The sequence below is a fragment of the Oncorhynchus mykiss genome, chromosome 28 (genome assembly GCF_057628025.1).
Source record: "Oncorhynchus mykiss isolate SJ-2025 chromosome 28, ASM5762802v1, whole genome shotgun sequence".
NCBI classification, from domain to species: Eukaryota; Metazoa; Chordata; class Actinopteri; order Salmoniformes; family Salmonidae; genus Oncorhynchus; species Oncorhynchus mykiss.
This window is the reverse complement of record NC_143049.1, coordinates 44469150-44490836: the sequence shown is the minus strand read 5'-3', so window position 1 is coordinate 44490836 and position 21687 is coordinate 44469150. Positions and strand designations below refer to the sequence as shown.

At 45.3% G+C, this 21687-nt stretch overlaps 1 protein-coding gene across 5 annotated transcripts in view; it reads left to right on the top strand.

The window, feature by feature from the left end:
- Positions 1–20788, top strand: part of LOC110509177 (FYVE and coiled-coil domain-containing protein 1) — a 41572-nt gene extending 20784 nt beyond the window's left edge. For all 5 annotated transcript variants that reach the window (XM_090226141.1, XM_090226142.1, XM_090226140.1 and 2 more), the window contains 7 exons: positions 6954–7109; positions 7199–7380; positions 8507–8642; positions 8723–8827; positions 16243–16453; positions 18531–18640; positions 20624–20788. In XM_090226141.1, the coding sequence (XP_090082267.1) occupies positions 6954–7109; positions 7199–7380; positions 8507–8642; positions 8723–8827; positions 16243–16453; positions 18531–18640; positions 20624–20693 (970 nt within the window). In that variant the 3' untranslated portion in view covers positions 20694–20788. The remainder of the gene's footprint in view (positions 1–6953; positions 7110–7198; positions 7381–8506; positions 8643–8722; positions 8828–16242; positions 16454–18530; positions 18641–20623) is intronic.
- The last annotated feature ends 899 nt before the right edge of the window (positions 20789–21687 follow it).

Below are 21687 nucleotides of genomic sequence, written 5' to 3'. Positions count from 1 at the left end.
TTTCCTCCTCTTCGTCTGAAGAGCAGCTTTGTTCATGATGATTTTTATTCAAACTCAGAACACTAAACAGAAAATAACAACGTGAATTTACAAAACCGAAACAGTACCGTGTGGCCAAAACACTCACACGGAAACAAACACCCACCAACCAAAAGTGAAACCCAGGCTACCTAATTATGATTCTTAATCAGAGACAACTAACGACACCTGCCTCTGATTGAGAACCATACTAGGCCGAACACAAAAACCAACATAGAAAAACAAACATAGACTGCCCACCCCAACTCACGCCCTGACCATACTAAAACAAAGAATAAGATAACAGAACTATGGTCAGAATGTGACAATAATCCATCCTCAGGTTGTTTTTAAAATATATAATTGATAATATATCAACCGCAAATGTCTTTCACAGTAGGAGAGGGAAAAGCAATACCTGTCCAAAGTCTGTTGCGCGAGCAAAACTCATGTGACCACTTGACTCAATGTTATCGTTCTGGCTCATTTTTCAAAATAAAAGCCAGAAACTAGGTCTGAAGACTGTTGACACCTTGAGGAAGCGATAGGAAAAGGAATCTGGTTGATATCCCTTTAAATGGAGCAATGGGAGGCTATGGAACATGGAGTTTTCAAAATAGAGGCCACTTCCTGGTTTGATTTTTCTCAGGGTTTCGCCTGCAATATCAGTTCTGTTATACTCACAGACAATATTTTGACAGTTTTGGAAACTTTAGGGTGTTTTCTATCCTAATCTGTCAATATATATATATATATGGATATTCTAGCATCTGGTCCTGAGAAATAGGCAGTTTACTTTGGGAACGTTCATTTTCCAAACATAAAAATAGTACCCCCTAGCTTCAAGAGACCCCTCTGTGGCAAGGTGAGCCTCTCACGAATACGTACATGTTGGTTGTTTTGCTCTATGATCCAGCCTCACACGACTCGTCTGAAGTTCCCCTGTACTTGTTGAAAACATTTATGGAAGTATAGATGGAGGCTGTTTAGTACCAAAAATAAGGGGTTAAATAATGTAAAAAAATATCTATATATTTCCTGATCTTTCTTATATCTCTCAGACACTTCAGAACAAACTTCCTTCAGATTTTTTGGGGGGCTATATGTTATTCAATGTGTTTCTATGGGCTAATAGCAGTAAGGACTATCTGTTATTCAATGTGTTTTTTCCTCAAACATATATATATATATATATATTATACTAAAAGGGGTCTTAAAATTCAAACTCAACTTGCTAAATGATCCTTGGTATAAAACAATCGTATATAGCTTAGTAGAACCCCCCCGGCTTAGACTGTTCTGGGTGAAGCTACTTTACTAACCAGAGATGAGACTGCTCTAGCAGGAGGGAAGGGGCCTGTGAGCCAGTGACATAGGGAGCAGAGACGAGAGACAACCAACCAAGTTGACTTAAACTATAGTACACAAATACACTACATGGCCAAAAGTATGTGGATAACTGCTCGTCCAACATCTCATTCCAAAATCATGGGCATTAATATGGAGTTGGTCCCCCTTTTGCTGCTATAACAGCCTCCACTCTTCTGGGAAGGCTTTCCACTAGATGTTGGAACATTGTTGTGGGGACTTGCTTCCATTCAGCCACAAGAGTATTAGTGAGGTTCGACATTGATGTTGGACGATTGGGCCTTCAGGCTCGCAGTGTTCCAATTCATCCCAAAGGTGTTCGATGGTGTTGAGGTCAGGGCTCTGTGCAGGCCAGTCAAGTTCTTCCACACCGTTCTCGACAAACCATTTCTGTGTGGACCTCGCTTTGTGCACGGGGGCAGTGTCATTCTGAAACACGAAAGGGCCTTCCCAAGTTGGAAGCACAGAATCATCTAGAATATCATTGTATGCTGTAGCATTAAGATTTCCCTTCACTGGAACTAAGGGGTCTGAACCATGAAAAACAGCCCCAGACCATTATTCATCCTCCACCAAACTTTACAGTTGGCACTATGCATTGGGGCTAGTAGCGTTCTCCTGCCATCTGCCAAACCCAGATTAGTCCGTCAGACTGTCAGATGGTGAAGCATGATTCATCACTACGGAGAACGCGTTTCCACTGCTCGAGAGTCCAATGGCAGCCGACGCTCGGCATTGTGTATGATCTTAGGCTTGTGTGCGGCTGCTTGGCCTTGGAAACCCATTTCATGAAGCTCCCGAGAAACAGTTATTGTGCTGACGTTGCTTCCAGAGACAGTTTGGAAGTCAGTAGTGAGTGTTGCAACTGAGGACAGACGATTTCTACGCTCTTCAGCACTCGGCGGCCCTTGTTCTGTGAGCTTGTTTGGCATACGACTTCACAGCTGAGCCGTTGTTGCTCCTAGATTTTTCCACTTCACAATAACAGCACTTACAGTTGACATGGGCAGCTCTAGCAGGGCAGAAATTTGACGAACTGACTTGTTGGAAAGGTGGCACCCTATGGCGGTGCCACGTTGAAAGTCACTGAGCTCTTCAGTATGGGCTATTCTACTGCCAATGTTTGTTTATGGAGATTGCATGGCTGTGTGCTCGATTTTATACACCTGTCAGCAATGGGTGTGGCTGAAAAAGCTGAATCCACTAATTTGATGGAGTGTCCACATACTTTTGACCATGTAGTGTAGCTGCCATAGCGAGGTTATTTATCATCAAATATGATTACGAAGTACTTGTCTTGACTGCATCATACCGGGAGAAGCTAGTTAAGCTAGCTACCGTTAGCTAGCTAGGCTAACAGAGGCTGCAGTGCATGTTTTCTAATCCTACAGTTCCAGACAACAACAACAACAACAACAACTCCATTCAGAATATAAGGTAGCAGCCTGCCTGTTGGCTCTTGGTTGTAGCCCATCCTTCTCCTTTAACTTTTAATTCCATCTTCCATTGATTAGATATCTCCTAACTTTTAAAACACGGAAGCTCTATCACTGTCGCCTACTGCAGCTCTGACTCATGATTGGCCAACACCAAGCTACATGTGCCACTCTCCACTCTCATGAAACGCAAGAGCAGCAGCATAAACATTATCTCTACTGCAGCAGTAGAGACCCATACCCGAGACCTGTGACAATCATATCAGACCCATACCCGAGACCTGTGACAATCATATCAGACCCATACCCGAGACCTGTGACAATCATATCAGACCCATACCCGAGACCTGTGACAATCATATCAGACCCATACCCGAGACCTGTGACAATCATATCAGACCCATACCCGAGACCTGTGACAATCATATCAGACCCATACCCGAGACCTGTGACAATCATAACAGACCCATACCCGAGACCTGTGACAATCATATCAGATCCATACCCGAGACCTGTGACAATCATATCAGACCCATACCCGAGACCTGTGACAATCATATCAGACCCATACCCGAGACCTGTGACAATCATATCAGACCCATACCCGAGACCTGTGACAATCATATCAGACCCATACCCGAGACCTGTGACAATCATATCAGACCCATACCCGAGACCTGTGACAATCATATCAGACCCATACCCGAGACCTGTGACAATCATATCAGACCCATACCCGAGACCTGTGACAATCATATCAGACCCATACCCGAGACCTGTGACAATCATATCAGACCCATACCCGAGACCTGTGACAATCATATCAGACCCATACCCGAGACCTGTGACAATCATATCAGACCCATACCCGAGACCTGTGACAATCATATCAGACCCATACCCGAGACCTGTGACAATCATATCAGACCCATACCCGAGACCTGTGACAATCATATCAGACCCATACCCGAGACCTGTGACAATCATATCAGACCCATACCCGAGACCTGTGACAATCATATCAGACCCATACCCGAGACCTGTGACAATCATATCAGACCCATACCCGAGACCTGTGACAATCATATCAGACCCATACCCGAGACCTGTGACAATCATATCAGACCCATACCCGAGACCTGTGACAATCATATCAGACCCATACCCGAGACCTGTGGCAATCATATCAGACCCATACCCGAGACCTGTGACAATCATATCAGACCCATACCCGAGACCTGTGACAATCATATCAGACCCATACCCGAGACCTGTGACAATCATATCAGACCCATACCCGAGACCTGTGACAATCATATCAGACCCATACCCGAGACCTGTGACAATCATATCAGACCCATACCCGAGACCTGTGACAATCATATCAGACCCATACCCGAGACCTGTGACAATCATATCAGACCCATACCCGAGACCTGTGACAATCATATCAGACCCATACCCGAGACCTGTGACAATCATAACAGACCCATACCCGAGACCTGTGACAATCATATCAGACCCATACCCGAGACCTGTGACAATCATATCAGACCCATACCCGAGACCTGTGACAATCATATCAGACCCATACCCGAGACCTGTGACAATCATATCAGATCCATACCCGAGACCTGTGACAATCATATCAGACCCATACCCGAGACCTGTGACAATCATATCAGACCCATACCCGAGACCTGTGACAATCATATCAGACCCATACCCGAGACCTGTGACAATCATATCAGACCCATACCCGAGACCTGTGACAATCATAACAGACCCATACCCGAGACCTGTGACAATCATATCAGACCCATACCCGAGACCTGTGACAATCATATCAGACCCATACCCGAGACCTGTGACAATCATAACAGACCCATACCCGAGACCTGTGACAATCATATCAGACCCATACCCGAGACCTGTGACAATCATATCAGACCCATACCCGAGACCTGTGACAATCATATCAGACCCATACCCGAGACCTGTGACAATCATATCAGACCCATACCCGAGACCTGTGACAATCATATCAGACCCATACCCGAGACCTGTGACAATCATATCAGACCCATACCCGAGACCTGTGACAATCATATCAGACCCATACCCGAGACCTGTGACAATCATATCAGACCCATACCCGAGACCTGTGACAATCATATCAGACCCATACCCGAGACCTGTGACAATCATATCAGACCCATACCCGAGACCTGTGACAATCATATCAGACCCATACCCGAGACCTGTGACAATCATAACAGACCCATACCCGAGACCTGTGACAATCATATCAGATCCATACCCGAGACCTGTGACAATCATATCAGACCCATACCCGAGACCTGTGACAATCATATCAGACCCATACCCGAGACCTGTGACAATCATATCAGACCCATACCCGAGACCTGTGACAATCATATCAGACCCATACCCGAGACCTGTGACAATCATATCAGACCCATACCCGAGACCTGTGACAATCATAACAGACCCATACCCGAGACCTGTGACAATCATATCAGACCCATACCCGAGACCTGTGACAATCATATCAGACCCATACCCGAGACCTGTGACAATCATAACAGACCCATACCCGAGACCTGTGACAATCATATCAGACCCATACCCGAGACCTGTGACAATCATATCAGACCCATACCCGAGACCTGTGACAATCATATCAGACCCATACCCGAGACCTGTGACAATCATATCAGACCCATACCCGAGACCTGTGACAATCATATCAGACCCATACCCGAGACCTGTGACAATCATATCAGACCCATACCCGAGACCTGTGACAATCATATCAGACCCATACCCGAGACCTGTGACAATCATATCAGACCCATACCCGAGACCTGTGACAATCATATCAGACCCATACCCGAGACCTGTGACAATCATATCAGACCCATACCCGAGACCTGTGACAATCATATCAGACCCATACCCGAGACCTGTGACAATCATAACAGACCCATACCCGAGACCTGTGACAATCATATCAGATCCATACCCGAGACCTGTGACAATCATATCAGACCCATACCCGAGACCTGTGACAATCATATCAGACCCATACCCGAGACCTGTGACAATCATATCAGACCCATACCCAAGACCTGTGACAATCATATCAGATCCGACTCAGACCTGTGACAATCATATCAGACCCATACCCGAGACCTGTGACAATCATATCAGACCCATACCCGAGACCTGTGACAATCATATCAGACCCATACCCGAGACCTGTGACAATCATATCAGACCCATACCCGAGACCTGTGACAATCATATCAGACCCATACCCGAGACCTGTGACAATCATATCAGACCCATACCCGAGACCTGTGACAATCATATCAGACCCATACCCGAGACCTGTGACAATCATATCAGATCCGACTCAGACCTGTGACAATCATATCAGACCCATACCCAAGACCTGTGACAATCATATCAGATCCGACTCAGACCTGTGACAATCATATCAGACCCATACCCGAGACCTGTGACAATCATATCAGACCCATACCCGAGACCTGTGACAATCATATCAGACCCATACCCGAGACCTGTGACAATCATATCAGACCCATACCCGAGACCTGTGACAATCATATCAGACCCATACCCGAGACCTGTGACAATCATATCAGATCCATACCCAAGACCTGTGACAATCATATCAGATCCGACTCAGACCAGGTGACAATCATATCAGATCCGACTCAGACCAGGTGACAATCATATCAGATCCGACTCAGACCAGGTGACAATCATATCAGATCCGACTCAGACCAGGTGACAATCATATCAGATCCGACTCAAACCAGGTGACAATCATATCAGATCCGACTCAGACCTGTGACATTATTTTGAGTTTTGGACCCAGTCGGGTCCTGGATTGGGTCTGGAGTATTCGAGTACCAGTGGATCCGTGAAGATCCGGCTGTGTGTATCGAACTGTGTCTTTCCAGGGAGAAGGATGGATTGTGACAGACATGTGGATGCATGCCTGGTGTGTGTGAATTAACCTGTGTGTGAATTGAACCGCGTGTGAATTGAACCGCGTGTGAATTGTGTGTGTATTTCCAGGGAGAAGGATGCCTTGTGGCAGAAGTCTGATGCTCTGGAGTTTGAGCAGAAGTTGAGAGCGGAAGAGCAGACAAAGAGAGATACCTGTAGCAATACCTCTCACTGTCTCTCCTGCAGCAGTCCATTCAGCTGGTGGCTTCACAGACACACCTGCAGGTACCTCTCACTGTCTCTCCTGCAACAGTCCATTCAGCTGGTGTCAGGTACCTCTCACTGTCTCTCTGTACTGACTGTATTCTCCCTAGACTGTGTGGCCATGGGTTCTGCTACTACTGCTGCAGTAACACCGTCAGCCTGATGGAGGGGGGCGCCAGAGAGCGCTGCTGCTCAGTCTGCTACAGCCAGCACAGTGCTGTGGTAGAGCGCCATCCTCAGGAAGACACCTGTACTGCACCACACACACCCTTCAACCCTCTGCCCCAACCTGGTAAAACCCAGCAACACAGTTGAGACCACATACACACTCAGATACACACTCACTTACACACTCAGATACACACTCACATACACACTTAGATACACACTCACATACACACTCAGATACACACTCACTTACACACTCAGATACACACTCACATACACACTCAGATACACACTCACTTACACACTCAGATACACACTCACATACACACTTAGATACACACTCACATACACACTCAGATACACACTCACATACACACTCAGATACACACTCATTCCACAGTGTGATGGCACACTGTGGAATTTCACTTAATAGATATGGGAAATGATCAAAATTGGATTTGTTTTCTAATTCTTTGTGGATCTGTGTAATCTGAGGTAAATATGTATCTCTAATATGGTCATACATTTGACAGGAGGTTAGGAAGTGCAGCTCAGTTTCCACCTCATTTTGTGGGCAGTGAGCACATAGCCTGTCTTCTCTTGAGAGCCATGTCTGCCTACTGCGGCCTTTCTCAATAGCAAGGCTATGCTCACTGAGTCTGTACATAGTCAAAGCTTTCCTTAAGTTTGGGTCAGTCACAGTGGTCAGGTATTCTTCCACGGTGTACTCTCTGTTTAGGGCCAAATAGCATTCTAGTTTGCTCAGTTATTTTGTTAATTCTTTCCAATGTGTCAAGTAATTATCTTTTTGTTTTCTCATGATTTGGTTGGGTCTAATTGTGTTGCTGTCCTGGTGCTCTGTAGGGTGTGTTTGTGTTTGTGAACAGAGCCCCAGGACCAGCTTGCTTAGGGGACTCTTCTCCAGGTTCATCTCTCTGTAGGCGATGGCTTTGTTATGGTTGTAGAATTTAACGGCTCTTTTCTGAATTTTGATAATTAGCGGGTATCCGCCTAATTCTGCTCTGAATGCATTATTTGGTGTTTTACATTGTACACAGAGGATATCTTTGCAGAATTCTGCATGCAGAGTCTCAATTTAGTGTTTGTCCCATTTTGTGAATTCTTGGTTGGTGAGCGGACCCCAGACCTCACAACCATAAAGGGCAACGGGTTCTATATCTGAAGTATTTTCTAGCCAGATCCTAATTGGTCTAATGTTATGTTCCTTTTGATCACTCTCTCACTCTCAGACCTGGCTGTGCCAAGGGCAGATGATGGTGCATATGGCATCATAACAGAAGAGGAAGTTAATTATGTTTCCAACAGTGACTCTCTCTCTTTCACTGCCTGCTCTCCTCACACCAACCCCCAGGGGGCAGCAGAGCTGTGAGTACACACACACACATACACATTCAGAACCCATGCCTGATGCTATTTTTGACACTGCGTTTGTTTGTTTTGCCCAGCAACGGCGGTGCCAGTACAGCAGAAACCACATCAGAGGACCTACCTGACCAGACTGGAGCTGTTCAGGATGCAGAGATCTGTCTGCTGAGGAGTGGAGAACTCACGTGAGTCAGACCAATATTCACCAAGACCAGAATGACCACCATGGCCAGAATTACAGTACCAGTCAAAAGTTTGGACAAGCCTACTCATTCAAGGTTTTTTTATTTTATTTTTATTTTTTTAACTATTTTCTACATTCTACAATAATAGTGAAGACCTCAAAATTATGAAATAACACGTATGGAATCATGTAGTAACCAAAAAAAGTGTTAAACTTTTAAACAAATTTTAAACAAAATTCTTAAAAGTAGCCACCCTTTTCCTTGACAACTGCTTTGCACACATTTGGCATACTCTCAACCAGCTTCACCTGGAATGCTTTTCCAACAGTCTTGAAGGAGTTCCCACATATACTGAGCGCTTGTTGGCTGCTTTTCCTTCACTCTGCGGTCCAACTCATCCCAAACCATCTCAATTGGGTTGAGGTCTGGTGATTGTGGAGGCCAGGTCATCTGATGCAGCACTCCATTATTCTCCTTCTTGGTAAAATAGCCCTTACACAGGCTGGAGGTGTGTTGGGTCATTGTCCTGTTGAAAAATAAAGGATAGTCCCACTAAGCCCAATCCAGATGGGACAGCGTATCGCTGCAGAATGCTGTGGTAGCCATGCTGGTTAAGTGTGCCTTCAATTCTAAATAAATCATTGACGGTGTAACCAACAAAGTACCCCACACCATAACACCTCCTCCTCCATGCTTCACAGTGGGAACCACTCATGCGGAGATCATCCGTTCATCTACTCTGCCTCTCACAAAGACATAGCGGTTGGAACCAAAAATCTCAAATTTGGACTCATCAGACCAAAGGACAGATTTCCATCGGTCTGTTGTCCATTGATCATGTTTCTTGGCTAAAGCAGGTCTCTTCTTATTGGTGTCCTATAGGGGCGGCAGGGTAGCCTAGTGTCTACAGCGTTGGACTAGTAACCGAAAGGTTTCATGTTCAAATCCCCGAGCTGACAATGTACAAATCTGTCGTTCTGCCCCTGAACAGGCAGTTAACCCACTGTTCCTAGGCCGTCATTGAAAATAAGAATTTGTTCTTAACTGACTCGCCTAGTTAAATAAAGGTAAATTATAGTAGATGTTGATTAAGGCAGTCCCTCTCTGATTCAGTGGGGTTGGGTTAAATGCTGAAGACACATTTCAGTTGAAGGCATTCAGTTGTACAACTGACTAGGTATCCCCCTTTCCCTTTCTAATGAACGTATCCCCTGCAGCAGAGGTAACTCTGGGTCTTTCTTGCCTGTGGCGGTCCTCATGAGAGCCAGTTTCATCATAGCGCTTGATGGTTGTTGCGACTGCACTTGAATAAACTTTAAAAGTTCTTGAAATTTTCCAGATTGACCTTCATGTCTTAAGGTAATGATGGACTGTCATTTCTCTTTGCTTATTTGAGCTGTTCTTGCCATAATATGGACTTGGTATTTTACCAAATAGGGCTATCTTCTGTATACCACCCCTACCTTGTCACAACACAACTGATTGGCTCAAAGAAATTCCACAAATTAACTTTAACAAGGCACACCTGTTAATTGAAATGCATTCCAGGTGACTGCCCCATGAAGCTGGTTGAGAGAATGCCAAGCGTGTTCAAAGCTGTCATCAAGGCGAATGTTGGCTACTTTAAATAATCTAAAATCTAAGATATATTTTTATTTGTTTAACACTTTTTTGGTCAAGTGCAGACTGTGTTGAGGTAACAATGTTCATTGCAACAACAGGGGCAAGCAAACGACAGGTCAAGACAGGCAGGTGTCGATAATCTAAAAGAGCGGCAAAGGTACAGGACTGCAGGCAAAGTGGTCAAAACCAGGAGGACGAGAAAAAGAGAGACTGGGGAAAAACAGGAGCTGAGACAAACGCTGGTTGACTTGAACAAACAAGACGAACTGGCACAGACAGACAACATGACTACACAGTGGATAAGTAGGGAAGATGGACGAAACCTGGAGGGGATGGACGGGATGGACGAAACCTGGAGGGGATGGACGGGATGGACGAAACCTGGAGGGGGGCGGAGACAAGGGCGTGGCATTTACTACATGATTCCACATGTGTTATTTCATAGTTGTGATGTCTTCATTATTATTCTACAATGTAGAAAATAGTAAAAAATAAAGAAAAACCCTTGAATGAGTAGGTGTGTCCAAACTTTTGACTGGTACTGTACATAGCTAGGCTATGGCTATACTATACTTAGCGACCTCCACCTAATAATTATAAAAATAAATAAAAAACTCATTACCATCACAAACTAAATGGACACTGCCCCTTTAAGACATAAAACAGTTCTTTACCAGACTGGCTTTTCAAAGATGACTAGAAATGTAAAAGTTTTGTGTTCTTATAGGAAAGCAACATTGTTGACTACAAATGATATTTAACTGGGATAATAACTCACTAACTAGCAAAGAATATGAACAAATGTGACTCGTTTCAGAAAACGAGGTGTATGTCGCGCATCACTACTTCACAGGAGAGCCATTTGAGTGTAAACTTAAAAAATAAATAAATAAAAATGTGTTTTTTGGCAGAAATGCCATCTGGGACATGTAAACTTTCATGTGCCTTAATAACAAACTTGTATGCCATCTGTAAATACAAATACAATTGTTAAATTAGGAGCCTAGTTGGTTTAGCCACGGAAAAAGAGAGCAACCTTCCCACCAGCCATGATTGGCTGAGATAATGAGTGGGCTGGACATGCCGAGAGATGAGTTCGAATTGGTCTGAAATGTTGCACGCGTCTGTCTATTTGAGCTGGTCAGTATGTCTTGGTAATCCTTTGTAACGTTTAAAAATATATATATCACGTAGTAGAACTGCATAAATGTTGCTCTCCACTTTCTGGAGGACCGAGTTTTGAAATCAGTGGAATTAGAGTATGATAGCTAAGGAGATTGAGAAAACACCTGTCTCCGGATTGCATCTTCAAACTAAGGGCAGCTAAGGGCAGCCATGGCATCCTTGACAGAGAGGGAGAAGCGTCCATCCATGTATAAGATAGTTTAGCTAGCTACATTTTCAGATATTACACATTTCAAATTTAGTCAGAAAGTCATTTTCATTTCGAGTTAACGAGTACTGTTAGCTAGCTTTCTTGTTAGCTAATGTTACGTGTATGATCTGTGTAGTAATATTATTTGTATCGCAGAGCCATTTGCATTGCTAGTTATAACCTGATGTTAGCTTGCTAGTTAACATAGTACCTGGTTGGTAAGCTACCTGCAGATTCATGCAGGGTAGTAACGTTATGAGTTGGGATTATGGTTCATTGTTTAGCTAGCTAGCTACATGTCTAAACTCTCGTCTGAGTGTGCCAGAGTGCAGCATAACTGAGAAATGTACGAATGCTCAACACCCGTTGAATATGGACGGTGTCAGTAAACGTTGGTTAAAAAGTTGTGAGGCCAGAACGTTCAGATCAACCCTACTCATCGGCCAGAGCGTCCAGTGTGAGGCCAGAACGTTCAGATCAACCCTACTCATCGGCCAGAGCGTCTAGTGTGAGGTCAGAACGTTCAGATCAACCCTACTCGTCGGCCAGAGCGTCCAGTGTGAGGCCAGAACGTTCAGATCAACCCTACTCGTCGGCCAGAGTGTCCAGTGTGAGATCAGAACGTTCAGATCAACCCTACTCATCGGCCAGAGCGTCCAGTGTGAGGTCAGAACATTCAGATCAAACCTACTCGTCGGCCAGAGCGTCCAGTGTGAGGTCAGAACGTTCAGATCAACCCTACTCGTCGGCCAGAGCGTCCAGTGTGAGGTCAGAACATTCAGATCAACCCTACTTGTCGGCCAGAGTGTCCAGTGTGAGGTCAGAACGTTCAGATCAACCCTACTCGTCGGCCAGTGTCCAGTGTGAGGTCAGAACGTTCCGATCAACCCTACTCGTCGGCCAGAGCGTCCAGTGTGAGGTCAGAACATTCAGATCAACCCTACTCGTCGGCCAGAGTGTCCAGTGTGAGGTCAGAACGTTCAGATCAACCCTACTCGTCGGCCAGTGTCCAGTGTGAGGTCAGATCAACCCTACTCGTCGGCCAAAGCCTCCAGTGCGAGGTCAGAACGTTCAGATCAACCCTACTAGAAAACACTCTGAATTTAGACCCACCCATCTATTTCAGTATTCACATGTGAGGCCATGTACTAAACAACCAAAGATTTCAAGACTAAAGGCTGGTTTATACTACTACACTAGAGCACACTCTGGCACTCTAGATTCAATTTATGAACACACCCATAGTATAAACCAGCCTGTAGTCTTGAAATCTTTGGTTGTTTAGTACATGGCCTCACATGTGAATTCTGAAAGAGATGGGTGGGTCTAAATTCAGAGTGTTTTCTAGTAGGGTTGATCTGAACGTGTGTGAATGATGCTGAGTGTGTGAATGATGCTGAATGGGTGGAAACAAGGGAAGGGCTCTCCAGTAGGTGTAACAAAATATTAATGGAAACATTTTCTAAAAAGTGAGGTTACAAATTTATCAACTTTGAAAGCATTATTATTTTCCCATTGTTCCTTAACCTTAGTGTATGATATACCACTTTCTAGCTCTGAGTGTCTACTTCTATCCAATGTAAAAAAAAATCAAATTTTGCTGCATAAGATCGGCCTGGTCGGTCACAAATGTGCACATGCAGCTCTCGCTTTGATCTCAAAACAAGCACATTTATACGCGACCACTCACTGTAAAGACAGTCCAGTTTATCTACTCACGACTGCTCATACTGTAAACACAATCCAGTTCAAAGTTAATGGCACAGATCCATATATGGCTATGGCTATTTGCATATAGGCCTACTGCAGCTCTGATTGGTAATGGGGCACCTGTCTGTGTAGAGTACAGACTGAGTCCTGCCTGTCAATAGAATCCTACTCCAATGTGCTCTGCCTACAAGAAAATCTCTTGCACAGTTAGTTTTGCATACTAAGTTTGCGTAGTTTGTTTTGTTTCGGTATGTTATATTGAAAGTGGCTAATATTGTGTTGATTCGAGCACAATTCCCACAGTAGAGCTAAACATTGATACTGACAAAGGAGAAAATTGTAGAATCTTGAGTGAAATTCAATCTCGTGCTTCTCTGCATGTGCTGATATTTCTTCTGCGTGGCAGTCTGAGGGGAGGGAACATTGCTTAGAAGGCAATGTGTATTATTTTTAACATACTATTAAAATAGTACTCACTTATGGGAGTGGCTAATTATTTACAAGTTGCTAGCTTTCCCATAAACCCATCGTCGAAACCACATTTTCATCTTCTTCTGTGGTTTGGAAACTTCCTGTTCTTTGACTGACGAAGACACAGAGTTTGGAAAAATTCTAAGTATACAGCATACGTGTTGCAACGGAGCCTTCAATCGCAAAGGGGTGTTGCGATTCCACTCTGTTGTGGAATTGCAACAAATGAAAGACATCTGGCGCAACTTAACAGAGGGATTATGGGTAATGTGAATGAGGTATTTGAATTGGTTCCTATGTATGACCAGAACCAGCTCCCATAAAGATCTAGTCAAAAGAAGGGGAAAGACACAGTGTCATTTGAGATGAAAACAAGCCCATCTTTCTGGTTGTCCCTGGAGTTATCTTTCTGCAGCTTCTTTTTTCTCTCATCTTTGCCTCTGGCTGTGAATGTAGCTGGGAATCTGACTGCATGTACTGGCTGTGAATGTAGCTGGGAATCTGACTGCATGTACTGGCTGTGAATGTAGCTGGGAATCTGACTGCATGTACTGGCTGTGAATGTAGCTGGGAATCTGACTGCATGTACTGGCTGTGAATGTAGCTGGGAATCTGACTGCATGTACTGGCTGTGAATGTAGCTGGGAATCTGACTGCATGTACTGGCTGTGAATGTAGCTGGGAATCTGACTGCATGTACTGGCTGTGAATGTAGCTGGGAATCTGGCTGGGAATCTGACTCCATGTACTGGCTGTGAATGTAGCTGGGATTCTGGTTGCATGTACTGGCTGTGAATGTAGCTGGGAATCTGACTGCATGTACTGGCTGTGAATGTAGCTGGGAATCTGACTGCATGTACTGGCTGTGAATGTAGCTGGGAATCTGACTGCATGTACTGGCTGTGAATGTAGCTGGGAATCTGACTGCATGTACTGGCTGTGAATGTAGCTGGGAATCTGACTGCATGTACTGGCTGTGAATGTAGCTGGGAATCTGACTGCATGTACTGGCTGTGAATGTAGCTGGGAATCTGACTGCATGTACTGGCTGTGAATGTAGCTGGGAATCTGGCTGGGAATCTGACTGCATGTACTGGCTGTGAATGTAGCTGGGAATCTGGCTGGGAATCTGACTCCATGTACTGGCTGTGAATGTAGCTGGGATTCTGGCTGCATGTACTGGCTGTGAATGTAGCTGGGAATCTTGCTGGGAATCTGACTGCATGTACTGGCTGGGAATCTGACTGCATGTACTGGCTGTGAATGTAGCTGGGAATCTGGCTGGGAATCTGACTCCATGTACTGGCTGGGATTCTGGCTGGGAATCTGGCTGCATGTACTGGCTGTTAATCTGGATGGGAATCTGGCTGCATGTACTGGCTGGGAATCTGTCTGGGAATCTGACTGCATCTTCTGGCTGGGAATCTGGCTGAATGTACTGGCTGGGAATCTGGCTGGGAATCTGACTGCATCTTCTGGCTGGGAATCTGACTGCATGTACTGGCTGTTAATATGGCTGGGAATCTGACTGCATGTACTGGCTGGGATTCTGTCTGGGAATCTGTCTGCATGTACAGGCTGTTAATCTGGCTGGGAATCTGACTGCATGTACTGGCTGGGAATCTGACAGCATGTACTGGCTGGGAATCTGGATGCATGTACTGGCTGTTAATCTGGCTGGGAATCTGACTGCATGTACTGGCTGGGAATCTGACTGCATGTACTGGCTGGGAATCTGATTGCATCTACTGGCTGGGAATCTGGCTGCATGTACTGGCTGTTAATCTGGCTGGGAATCTGACTGCATGTACTGGCTGTTAATATGGCTGGGAATCTGACTGCATGTACTGGCTGGGATTCTATCTGGGAATCTGTCTGCATGTACAGGCTGTTAATCTGGCTGGGAATCAGGCTGCATGTACTGGCTGGAAATCTGACTGCATGTACTGGCTGGGAATCTGGTTGCATGTACTGGCTGTTAATCTGGCTGGGAATCTGACTGCATCTACTGGCTAGGAATCTGGCTGCATGTACTGGCTGTTAATCTGGCTGGGAATCTGACTGCATGTACTGGCTGGGAATCTGACTGCATCTACTGGCTGGGAATCTGGCTAGGAATCTGACTGCATGTACTGGCGGTTAATCTGGCTAGGAATCTGACTGCATGTACTGGCTGTTAATCTGGCTGGGATTCTGACTGTGGTGTTTTGTTATTAATGCGTGTCCTCCTCTCCAGGTTGCGTGTTCCGTTCAGTGTGGAGGAGATCAGTGTATTTGGTGACAGTCTGAGGGAGCTGTTCATCAGGTCTGGTTGTTACAGCTCCATCCCCATTACTGGGTCTACCCTTGGTGCTACCATACACTGGCTGTTCACCTCACAACCCAAGAGCATCTCATTTAGTGTGCTGTACAGAGAGGACACACACACACCTCTGGAGGAGGCTAAGGTATATTTAACACACTGCTGGAGTAGGTCAGTTATTAGTGTTTAAAATAATGTGTTCTAAGGTATAGGGTTAGGATTAATGTGTTCTAAGGTATAGGGTTAGGATTAATGTGTTCTAAGGTATAGGGTTAGGATTAATGTGTTCTAAGGTATAGGGTTAGGATTAATGTGTTCTAAGGTATAGGGTTAGGATTAATGTGTTCTAAGGTATAGGGTTAGGATTAATGTGTTCTAAGGTATAGGGTTAGGATTAATGTGTTCTAAGGTATAGGGTTAGGATTAGGTTTAATGTGTTCTTAGGTATAGGGTTAGGATTAATGTGTTCTAAGGTATAGGGTTAGGATTAATGTGTTCTAAGGTATAGGGTTAGGATTAATGTGTTCTAAGGTATAGGGTTAGGATTAATGTGTTCTAAGGTATAGGGTTAGGATTAATGTGTTCTAAGGTATAGGGTTAGGATTAATGTGTTCTTAGGTATAGGGTTAGGATTAATGTGTTCTAAGGTATAGGGTTAGGATTAATGTGTTCTAAGGTATAGGGTTAGGATTAATGTGTTCTAAGGTATAGGGTTAGGATTAATGTGTTCTAAGGTATAGGGTTAGGATTAGGTTTAATGTGTTCTTAGGTATAGGGTTAGGATTAATGTGTTCTAAGGTATAGGGTTAGGATTAATGTGTTCTAAGGTATAGGGTTAGGATTAATGTGTTCTAAGGTATAGGGTTAGGATTAATGTGTTCTAAGGTATAGGGTTAGGATTAATGTGTTCTAAGGTATAGGGTTAGGATTAATGTGTTCTTAGGTATAGGGTTAGGATTAATGTGTTCTAAGGTATAGGGTTAGGATTAATGTGTTCTAAGGTATAGGGTTAGGATTAATGTGTTCTAAGGTATAGGGTTAGGATTAGGTTTAATGTGTTCTTAGGTATAGGGTTAGGATTAATGTGTTCTAAGGTATAGGGTTAGGATTAGGTTTAATGTGTTCTTAGGTATAGGGTTAGGATTAATGTGTTCTAAGGTATAGGGTTAGGATTAATGTGTTCTTAGGTATAGGGTTAGGATTAATGTGTTCTAAGGTATAGGGTTAGGATTAATGTGTTCTAAGGTATAGGGTTAGGATTAATGTGTTCTAAGGTATAGGGTTAGGATTAGGTTTAATGTGTTCTTAGGTATAGGGTTAGGATTAATGTGTTCTAAGGTATAGGGTTAGGATTAATGTGTTCTTAGGTATAGGGTTAGGATTAATGTGTTCTAAGGTATAGGGTTAGGATTAATGTGTTCTAAGGTATAGGTTTAGGATTAGGTTTAATGTGTTCTTAGGTATAGGGTTAGGATTAATGTGTTCTAAGGTATAGGGTTAGGATTAATGTGTTCTTAGGTATAGGGTTAGGATTAATGTGTTCTAAGGTTTAGGATTAGGTTTGATGTTTTCTAAGGTATAGGGTTAGGATTAATGTGTTCTAAGGTATAGGTTTAGGATTAGGTTTAATGTGTTCTTAGGTATAGGGTTAGGATTAATGTGTTCTTAGGTATAGGGTTAGGATTAATGTGTTCTTAGGTATAGGGTTAGGATTAATGTGTTCTTAGGTATAGGTTTAGGATTAGGTTTAATGTGTTCTAAGGTATAGGTTTAGGATTAATGTGTTCTTGGGTATAGGGTTAGGATTAGGTTGAATGTTTTCTAAGGTATAGGGTTAGGATTAGGTTTAATGTGTTCTACGGGTATAGGGTTAGGATTAGGTTGAATGTTTTCTAAGGTATAGGGTTAGGATTAGGTTTAATGTGTTCTACGGGTATAGGTTTAGGATTAATGTGTTCTTGGGTATAGGGTTAGGATTAGGTTGAATGTTTTCTAAGGTATAGGGTTAGGATTAGGTTTAATGTGTTCTACGGGTATAGGGTTAGGATTAGGTTTAATGTGTTCTTAGGTATAGGGTTAGGTTTGATGTTTTCTAAGGTATAGGGTTAGGATTAATATGTTCTAACGTATAGGGTTAATAATGTGTTATTATAGGTTTAGGTTTAATAATCTGTTCTACGGTTTAGGGTTAAGGTATTATGTCCTGTCTCTCTCTATTCCAGGTACTGATCCCTCTGACTCGTTGTCAATCCCACAGAGAGACCATGACAGGAGAGCTGATAGTCAGGAACACTGGAGAATACACACTCATCTTTGACAACTCCTTCTCCAGGTACACACATCTATGCACACACACACACATCTATACTCACACACTTCTATACACACACAGGTCTATAACTCCTTCTCCAGGTACACACACACACACATCTATGCACACACACATCTATGCACACACACATCTATGCACACACACACACATCTATACCCACACACTTCTATACACACACAGGTCTATAACTCCTTCTCCAGGTACACACACACGCATCTATGCACACACAGATCTATGCACACACACACATATATACACACACACACATCTATACACACACATCTATGCACACACACATCTATGCACACACACACACACACATCTATACCCACACACTTCTATACACACACAGGTCTATAACTCCTTCTCCAGGTACACACACACACATCTATGCACACACACATCTATACACACACACTTCTATACACACACAGATCTATACACACACAGGTCAATAACTCCTTCTCCAGGTACACACATCTATAACATGGTGGATGTAACAGTCTGTATGTTCTATCCCCCCTCACCCCGTTCTGTCTCCTCTCTATCCCCCCTCACCCCGTTCTGTCTCCTCTCTATCCCCCCTCACCCCGTTCTGTCTCCTCTCTATCCCCCCCCACCCCGTTCTGTCTCCTCTCTATCCCCCCTCACCCCATTCTGCCTCCTCTCTATCCCCCCTCACCCCGTTCTGTCTCCTCTCTATCCCCCCCACCCCGTTCTGTCTCCTCTCTATCCCCCCTCACCCCATTCTGTCTCCTCTCTATCCCCCCTCACCCCGTTCTGTCTCCTCTCTATCCCCCCTCACCCCATTCTGCCTCCTCTCTATCCCCCCTCACCCCGTTCTGTCTCCTCTCTATCCCCCTCACTCCGTTCTGTCTCCTCTCTATCCCCCCTCATCCCGTTCTGTCTCCTCTCTATCCCCCCTCACCCCGTTCTGCCTCCTCTCTATTCCCCCTCACCCCGTTCTGCCTCCTCTCTATCCCCCCTCACCCCGTTCTGTCTCCTCTCTATCCCCCCTCACCCCGTTCTGTCTCCTCTCTATCCCCCCTCACCCCGTTCTGTCTCCTCTCTATCCTGCCCTCACTCCGTTCTGTCTCCTCTCTATATTCCCAACCCCGTTCTGTCTCCACTCTATCCCCCCCACCCCGTTCTGCCTCATCTCTATCCCCCCTCACCCCGTTCTGCCTCCTCTCTATCCCCCCTCACCCCGTTCTGTCTCCTCTCTATCCCCCCTCACCCCGTTCTGTCTCCTCTCTATCCTGCCCTCACCCCGTTCTGTCTCCTCTCTATCCCCCCCACCCCGTTCTGCCTCCTATCTATCCCCCCTCACCCTGTTCTGTCTTCTCTCTATCCCCCCTCACCCCATTCTGTCTCCTCTCCCCTCACCCCGTTCTGCCTCCTCTCTATCCCCCCTCACCCCGTTCTGTCTCCTCTCTATCCCCCCTCACCCCATTCTGTCTCCTCTCTATCCCCCCTCACCCCGTTCTGTCTCCTCTCTATCCCCCCTCACCCCGTTCTGTCTCCTCTCTATCCCCCCTCACCCTGTTCTGTCTCCTCTCTATCCCCCCTCACCCCGTTCTGTCTCCTCTCTATCCCCCCTCACCCCGTTCTGTCTCCTCTCTATCCCCCCTCACCCCGTTCTGTCTCCTCTCTATCCCCCCTCACCCTGTTCTGCCTCCTCTCTATCCCCCCTCACCCCGTTCTGTCTCCTCTCTATCCCCCCTCACCCCGTTCTGCCTCCTCTCTATCCCCCCTCACCCCGTTCTGTCTCCTCTCTATCCCCCCTCACCCTGTTCTGTCTCCTCTCTATCCCCCCTCACCCCGTTTTGTCTCCTCTCTATCCCCCCTCACCCCGTTCTGTCTCCTCTCTATCCCCCCTCACCCCGTTCTGTCTCCTCTCTATCCCCCCTCACCCCGTTCTGTCTCCTCTCTATCCCCCTCACCCCGTTCTGCCTCCTCTCTATCCTGTCATCTGTGGTGTAGGTTCATCTCTAAGAAGGTGTTGTATCGTCTGAGTGTTGAGCAGCCAGTGGTCTACGATGGAACACATTAACTGTCTGGAGAGGAGAAGACTGTACTGGTCCTTTATCCGCAGTCTCTCTGTTCTCTTTAGATGAGAGGGTGTTTGAAACAAAGGGACTGACTAAGATGAGAAAAATTCTGTTCTCTTTTCACCATCTGGCTGTTGTTGTTATATAAGAGGGAGGTGGTTTGGTTGTGTTGTTAAAGTAGAGTGCCTGTGTGTCAGTCATGGTTCTACAACTGCTCTGTGTATCTGTAGGTCAAATTAACTGTGCCTTCAGTTGAATGGACCCAGACAGACTGGAGAGTTGAATGGACCCAGACAGACTGGAGAGTTGAATGGACCCAGACAGACTGGAGAGCTGAATGGACTGACTGGAGAGTTGAATGGACCCAGACTGACTGGAGAGTTGAATGGACCCAGACAGACTGGAGAGTTGAATGGACTGACTGGAGGGTTGAATGGACCCAGACAGACTGGAGAGTTGAATGGACTGACTGGAGAGTTGAATGGACCCAGACAGACTGGAGAGTTGAATGGACTGACTGGAGAGTTGAATAGACCCGGACAGACTGGAGAGTTGAATGGACCCAGACAGACTGGAGAGTTGAATGGACCCGGACAGACTGGAGAGTTGAATGGACTGACTGGAGAGTTGAATGGACCCAGACAGACTGGAGAGTTGAATGGACTGACTGGAGAGTTGAATGGACCCAGACAGACTGGAGAGTTGAATGGACCCAGACAGACTGGAGAGTTGAATGGACCCGGACAGACTGGAGGGTTGAATGGACCCAGACAGACTGGAGAGTTGAATGGACCCAGACAGACTGGAGAGTTGAATGGACCCGGACAGACTGGAGAGTTGAATGGACTGACTGGAGAGTTGAATGGACCCAGACAGACTGGAGAGTTGAATGGACTGACTGGAGAGTTGAATGGACCCAGACAGACTGGAGAGTTGAATGGACCCAGACAGACTGGAGAGTTGAATGGACCCGGACAGACTGGAGGGTTGAATGGA